The following is a 7,286-nucleotide window of genomic DNA, read 5'->3' on the forward strand; positions in this document are numbered from 1 at the left end:
GCCCTGGGAAAAGACTCCCGGCGGCCCTGACTCTCCCGCACGCACCCTTTATTCCTCGGCGGGCACAGGAAGGAGTCGGGTCCCGAGGAGAAGGCTCCCCTTGCCTTCAAGGGACCCCCTTCCCCACCTTCAAGCCACCCCCTTGAAAATGCACCCCACTCCTCCCCGGGACAGCTCTGCTCCCTGTCGCTCTAAGCAAGAAGCTGTGTCTTCCGAGAGGAGTCTCCCCACCCATTCGGGCCCGGTTTCCACCCCAAATCGGATGGCAGGAAGAGAGAGTTGAAGCCTGCCCTTGTGGAAGGGAGCAGCGAACTAAAGCGGAGGAGTTGAGGAACTTGAACCTGCATTCCTCCTGTTAGCTAGGGATGGTGGGAGTTGTAGTCCAGCAACGGCTGGGGAGTCAGGGTTGAGAAACATTGGAACCCGTTGGTACCCAGCCTGGTGAAATCCCGCAGGCTGACCTTCCCAAGGGCAACCAGGGCCTGGCTCGTTTTACAAAGGGCCCTCGGGGAAGGATGAGTTGCTGTTTCGCCCCTTTTAGCCGCGACGCTGCGCTTATAAGGCTAGCAGGCTGAGCGCGCTTCATTGGAAGCCAGTCCCACAAGCGCACTGACTTCCTAGGGGTTAGACCCCAAAAGAGGACGAGAGGGCGCGACATGGGAGAAATCTGAAGCTAAGTTCGCCTGCAGCCAGACCCCGAGGCAGGCCTTTGGCTGGGCAGCTCCACTCCAGGAGCAGGGAACTCGGGGCCAACGCCATTGCCCGTTGGAGAGCGCGCCAAGGTCTGTGCACTTTCCGCGACGAAAGCATTATTTCCCCGGGTAAGACGCTCAGGATGCAGCTCGAGGTCCTGCGCTCAGCGCTTTTCTCTTTCTCACGAGTCCTGTACACGCACTCGCGGGATTTCTTTAGCTCCTCCGGCAACTTCTGGCGTCAAAGGAGCGGGGCAGGCAAGGGAGGTTTGGCTACGGATGGAGCCAAGAAGGGACCCCGCAGCTTCAGTGGCTTGCTGGTGCGACGACCGATTTCACACGTGCAGATGAAAGGCAGGCCGACTCGGAAGTCCGTCCCGCTGTCTCCAAATGGGTTTTGTTTTCAAGGAAGCGAATGCATGACTCCTCGGGCCTAAACTGCAAAGGAATAGATCCGGGCTTCCTCGGAAGCTGCTTAGAACCTGGGCGAAATGCTTTGGAAACCGGTTAGAGCTAGCAAGTCGGACGGCCTTTACTTCTGGGCTGAGCGTGGGCTCTAATAGCCCGAGATAAAGTGGTTTGGAGAGGTCAACGAGCAACTCCAGTCCAATGCAGAAAACCCTTAACGCATCCATGGGCGTAGTCAGAATTGGGGGGCAGGCTTTTGTTTGGGGGGGCAGAACCTCAGATTTGTATTGATTTTTATTCATTAAAGGGGCAGCTGCCCCCTGCCCCCCCCCCCACTTTGCTACGCCCATGAACGCATCTTTCTTCCTCGACAAGCTGCATTTGAAAACGGGGAGACTTAACTTCTGAGTTCGTGTTTCAAGGCTGCACTCCCAAAGCAGTCTTAATCGGATGATGTCCTTTGGCTTGAGCGATTGAGGGCTCTCTTCGATCGTGATTCCGATCCACGACGTATTTACTCACCAGTAAACCCAAGCAACTTGCTCCTAGCCCTAAACCGCTGTAAAACAGACTGGCTATGAATTGGTGGTCCCAAGAGGTTTCGGGACGATTTTGATACGTGAGCAATTCTGATCAAATATGAGTCAATATGTCTTGGATCGGAATCGAAGAGAGCGGGGCGATCCTAAATCCAGTGAATAACATCGGAATGCGTCTGCATTGTGAAGGCAGCTTGTTGCGGCCCTGTTTTTCTTGTATTATACTGGAATAGCTCGTTTGATTTACTAGGCAGAGTGAGAGTCTGGGTCCGAAGGAAAGGGGATCTTTTTCGCCCTGCGTGAGTTCTGCATAGACCGGCGGAGACCGGGGGTGGGAAGTGGGGCGGGTTCTACAGCGTCGATCCCCGCTCGGCTCCTACAGTTCGCAATCTGGAGCGAATTATTTCAAGTGAAGCTGGACTCCTAAATAATCAGGCTTTGGGTAGCATCTCGAAGCAAAGTCCAAAAGCTTTTAGTAAAAAAAACTTCGTGGAAATTGCATGAGATGCAACAGACAGCAACAAACCAAACAAACAACGGGCACACTCCAGTCCAAGCCGAGCAATTGTGAGTCCCATTGCCTCCATTGCAATGAATGAGACGGGAAGCCTTTGAACGCCGGATGGATCTCGCAGACCAAGTCACCCACATCCCTAGGAACGGGCTGCAACCTCCAGCCTATGGGGAGTCAGGCCCCGTCGGAAGGATGGGGGAGAAAAGGCGCACCTGAGAATCTGTACCTGACGCAAAGCAAAGGGGCCCAGCTAAGTTCTATGGGACTTACTTCGGAGTAAGCCTGCCTAGCACACCTCCCTACAGAGCCCCTGGGTATGGCTGGCCCAGCATTTGTTCCCAGACTGGCCCAGCAATCTTTCCTGGAGACAGACTTAAGCAGTTGCTGTTGTTATTTATCGATCCCAATATTAGAAAACTCTGCAAGGCCCTCTTTCTTTCGGAAAGATGCACAACCTGCTACCTCCCCCTCCCCGCGCGCCCCCCACAACAGATGAGGAGGGGAGCCTGGGTCTGGCTGTACCACTTCAAACTTGCAGGAGGGGCCCCACGTGACTGACTGTTCCTCTTTTATAAAATAACTTGTCGTCCCTAGAGAACTCGGAGAATTCCCTGCGGAAGGAGTATTCAATCCGGTGGCATTCTGAAGCCCGACACCGTTTAGCTATTGTTTGTGAGAATTAGGCCTAGGGTTTTGTGGCGTTTAAACGTGTTTGACCCGTGAGGGACCGAAGGATAAAAGGAGCTTAATGCAGAAGGATTCCCAGATGACGCTACTTTCAGCTATCTTTAAAACGAGTGTCTGTATTTAGCTTAAAATAAACCAGACTTCCAAGTATCTTCTTGGCTCAGACACCGGCATCACCGCCTCGTTCTTCTGCAGTTATGGAAGGATCCATAACTTCCAGAGCTAACTCTTCCAACCAGGGGGTGGGGGAACTGAAAAGCATTATAGTGTGCATTTTATACAGACGTCCTTAAAACGCGCGCACACAACAGAAATCTGTGCTCTTTCTGAACTGAAAATAATCACAGCAGTGACGCTGGTAAGATTGGAACAATCTGGACTGCGGAAAATTAAAATCCAAATCGCAGAAACCTCTCCGGGAAGCAAGACGCCGGTTGGGGATTCTGGTGCTCGCAGTTTTGCTTGCGTGCGCGTCTCTGAGCGAGGGCGAGAGGCTTTGATCGACAGACGGCTCAACAACCCACGCCTGCTTTCTCAGAAGCAGATGCTGACATCAACAGGACCTCTTCTCAAAAAAGTGTCCGTAGGATTTCAGCTCTCGAGCAGATCTAGGGAGTTCTCCTGCGTAAGTAAGCCCCGTGGAAACCGCGCGTATCTGCCCTGCTGTTCGTTTCAACGAGACTCGCGCAGCGGAACTTTTTGGTGGATCCTGCGCGGAGCAGAGACGCTTTTTCCCCTGCTACCCTATGATGGCAGCAGAGATGCTCGCAGAGATACACCACTAGATACAGCTCAGCCGGAGGCCCGCCAGCTCCCGGGACCCGCTTCCACCCGGTCTCTGGCAGTGGTCGCTCCCTTTGCCCGACGCATCTCATTAACCCGGGCATCCGAAGACGCACGTGTTGACCTTCCCTGCTCTTTACACAAAATGTAGTAAAAGGAGGCGGTGGGGATTCTAATTTGCACCGACAATTCGTCTACGGGAGGCTGATAATATGAATTAAACTGATCTGGATTAGTAGGTCCGAAACAAAGCCGAGTAGGACCGGTTTGATAAATGTTAAGCTTGGTTCCGGGTGTGATGCGACCATGCCTTGACTACTGGCACAGATCTTCCCCTGTATACATTATTCCTCCGCCGTGTGTTTTATTCTAATTATTTTACCCATGTTTATCTTTGCACAAGACTTTCAGAAACCTAGGGCCCACGGGGTGGTTGCTGTTTTTTAAAGCGCTGGGTGTGTTTCGAAGGCGCCTAAGTCTTCTAAACCAGCCCCCTTGAACGGGGCTATTTCACACCCGTCCTAGTTCCCCACTCCGGCTTACTCTCCGGGAAGGCGAGGGCGGACCCTTCAGAAAAGACCAGTCCAAGTCTCGGCGACTCGCAAGTCGAGAGCCTGGGCAAGAGGAAGCCGCTGCTTCGCGGCGCGCCACTTACCGTCCTGCTGCTGCGTGTCGCTGCCGCTGGTCAGGCCCGGCGATTCCAGGAGGCTGCGGCCGCTTTCCCCGACGCCCTCGTCGGTCTGCGCTGCCACCAAGTCTCCGGCTTCCTCCAGATCCAACAGGTGGCTGACAGAGAAGTTCTTTTTCGCCTGGAGGCTGTCGAGGTTCCCGGGGCTCTCCAGACGCGTGGGGAGGACGGCCGGTTGCCTCTCCAGAACGTGCACGTAGCTGGAAGTCATGGCTTTGGGCCCCCAGGCCAGGGACGGGGTGGGGTGGGGTGGGGAGAGGACGGGAGCCAAGGAAGAAGAGCAGAGCCTGAAGGGGGTCCCCGCCTAAGCACGTTCCCCCAAACCCCGCAGCAGCTGCCGCCTCTTCTCCGAAGTGCCGTCGAGTAAAACTCCAGAGGGGAAAATCCACACCAAGCGCGCAAAGAGGCCCAAACCCGGGAGGCTGCAGGACCTGGCCGGGGATCCAAAGGGTGCCTTCTCTTGCTGAATCGCAGGGCGCCTCCAATGGGACTGCCGGTGGCTCTCGCGATCCTCCCGCGTCTCCCTGACTGGGCGCGCTCCTTCGACGGCGCGCTTAGCAGTGAAGGCGGGCCGTCGGGAGGGGCTGAGGTCTTGCAGATGGAGTGCTCCGACCGGCCGACAGACGGACGCAGGAGCGCCACTCCAGATCCCCTCTCTCTCTGCTGCCTGCCTGGTGAAGGAAGGGGAGGAGGAGGAGGAGGCTGGTTGGGGAGCTCGAGCGGGTTTCTTTTTCGCTTGCTGCGCACCCGCCCCTCCCTCTCCCGATCGAGCGGCTCTCTGGCACTTCAAAAGGCTCAGCCTGGCATGTGGGTGGGTGGGGCTGGGGGAGCTGGAGGGACCCTGGGGAGGGCAGACCCAGACTTAATAGGAGCCTCTAATTACGTGGCAAAGGCTTTGTGCTGTTTCTGACGTTTTACAGACCTCCTTCCTCCACCCACCCCGGGCAGGCTCTCTCTCTCTCTCTCTCTCTCCCCCCCCCCCACCCCTACTTTCCCCTACCAATCCAGACTCACCAAACCCACACTCGGATTTAGAGACCCACTTCCCCACCCGCTCGCAAGCATCTGATCCCAGAGAGCGCACGCGAGAGGCTTTTTCTTCAATAAAGATTGCAGCTTTGCGCGCGCGCCCCTCCTAACGTCGGGTCGAAAGTTGGGAAGCCCAGGCGGACGCAGGCGGTGACTCCCAACACGGTCTGCTTATTTGTTTTTCCAATTAACTGCTGCGGATTAGTTTAAGGTCCTGCTGGAGAATCTCATTTGCATGGGGGGGGGGGAGGTTGCAGAAGCACTTTAGGAAACGGGGCATCAGCTCAGCTTCTGCTGAAGGTTACAAAAAAAAAAAAGTTTCCTGCAGTTGCAAAAGTTTTGGTTGTGACGCGCACATCATATGTATTATTCCTATTGCTCTGCATCAATCTGAATAAAGCACGGCTGATTAAGCTCTCTGTCCATCACTTGGTCACTCAGCAATCGATGAATGAACCAGCTCCAAGGGACGATCTTGTGCTCGTTAGGAAAGCTTTATGGTGGGATTGTTGCACCCGCAATGGTTCATTGACATATGCAAGCCTCACTAGGCGACGATGAACCTACATCAGTGGCGTAGCGTGGGGGGTGCAGGGGGGGGGGCGGCCGCTCCGGGAGCAACATCTGGGGGTTAGGGTTAGGGGGCGCAAATCCACGGGTTAGGGGGTGCAAATTACTTGCCTTGCCCCGGTGCTGACAACCCACGCTACGCCACTGACCTACATCCACGAGCCAGGTCTTGTGTTTGTTTGCTTTGCATATTTTCTTCTTGCTGCTTCCATATTTCAGTATGCACATATTTCAATAGTTACATAAGGTAGACAATAAAATCCAGTATATTTATTTATGCTGCGTTTATGATTTGGGGGGGGGGGGGGCTGGTGTCAGAGAGAGAAGGGTAGCCACACTACAGCTCCTGTGCTTCTCCAAAGGGTTGGCCAAGACTGGATGCAGTCTTTGGGATCAGAAAGAGGTAGCCGCCTCCAAATTAAGAGAATCAGCATGAGCATTTTAAAGCCCTGTAAATATCAGTAGGAGGGTGAAGTGTGCTTTAAATCTCCCATGGAAACCAATTGGACATCACCATTCTTAACCCTTGCTGGATCAACCATAAAAAAACCCCTATTTTTCTGTCCACCTAGAAAGCTAAGAGGCAATGGACAACCTATTTAAGGCTCGTTGTTTCCAGTATGAGAAAGTGAAGGAAATGGTTAACTCGGGCTTCCTCAATCTCGGCCCTCCAGGTGTTTTTGGCCTATAACACCCATGATCCCTAGCTAGCAGGACCAGTGCTCGGGGATTATGGGAATTGTAGTCTCAAAACATCTGGAGGGCCAAGGTTGAGGAAGCCTGGTTTAACTCTTCCATTAGTATCAACGGAAGTAAAAATCTCCCAACTTTGGCTGGATCATAAGCTGATGCGAGATACCATTTCAGGCACTGTGATTTCCTAGCTGTTTGACTTCACCTCCAGAGGCACACTCCATTGTCTGCAAAGACAGACATCCATGTGTGGTGTGTGTGAATTTTCTCTCACTGCTTTGAACATGTACAATATATCAATGCACACATACATCATGCATACACCTTACACAATACAACATTGGATGATGGCTTGCTTAGTACGTCTTCCTTCTCAGGAGACCTTCAGAGTGAAAACTTGGGAAGGTTTGCTCAGGAGTGAGGAGCAGATGGCCCTTCGGATGTTGTTGTATTCATCAGCCCCACTCAGTGTCGCCAAAGGCCAGGGGCAGCAGGGATGTAGTTAACCACTCCTGATCTAGACCATGGGTAGGCAAACTATGGCCCGGGGGCCGGATCCGGCCCAATCGCCTTCTAAATCCGGCCTGTGGATGGTCCAGGAATCAGCGTATTTTTACATGAGTAGAATGTGTCCTTTTATTAAAAATGCATCTCTGGGTTATTTGTGGTTCATTCCCCCCCCC

General features: G+C 53.7%; 1 protein-coding gene across 5 annotated transcripts in view; it reads right to left on the reverse strand.

The window, feature by feature from the left end:
- The window catches only part of PRRX1 (paired related homeobox 1), an 81,258-nt gene extending 76,153 nt beyond the window's left edge, over nucleotides 1-5,105 (reverse strand). For 2 of the 5 annotated variants that reach the window (XR_014512490.1, XM_083445407.1), the window contains exon 1: nucleotides 4,279-5,105. Coding sequence is in view for 4 of the 5 variants with exons in the window: in XM_083445407.1 (XP_083301533.1) it covers nucleotides 4,279-4,522 (244 nt within the window). In the remaining variant the exon portion in view is untranslated. The remainder of the gene's footprint in view (nucleotides 1-4,278) is intronic. The other 3 variants (XM_083445405.1, XM_083445406.1, XM_083445404.1) reach the window with 3 other exon arrangements.
- Nucleotides 5,106-7,286: the final 2,181 nt, after the last annotated feature.

Source organism: Podarcis tiliguerta, assembly GCF_965153285.1.
Source record: "Podarcis tiliguerta genome assembly, chromosome: 6".
NCBI classification, from domain to species: Eukaryota; Metazoa; Chordata; class Lepidosauria; order Squamata; family Lacertidae; genus Podarcis; species Podarcis tiliguerta.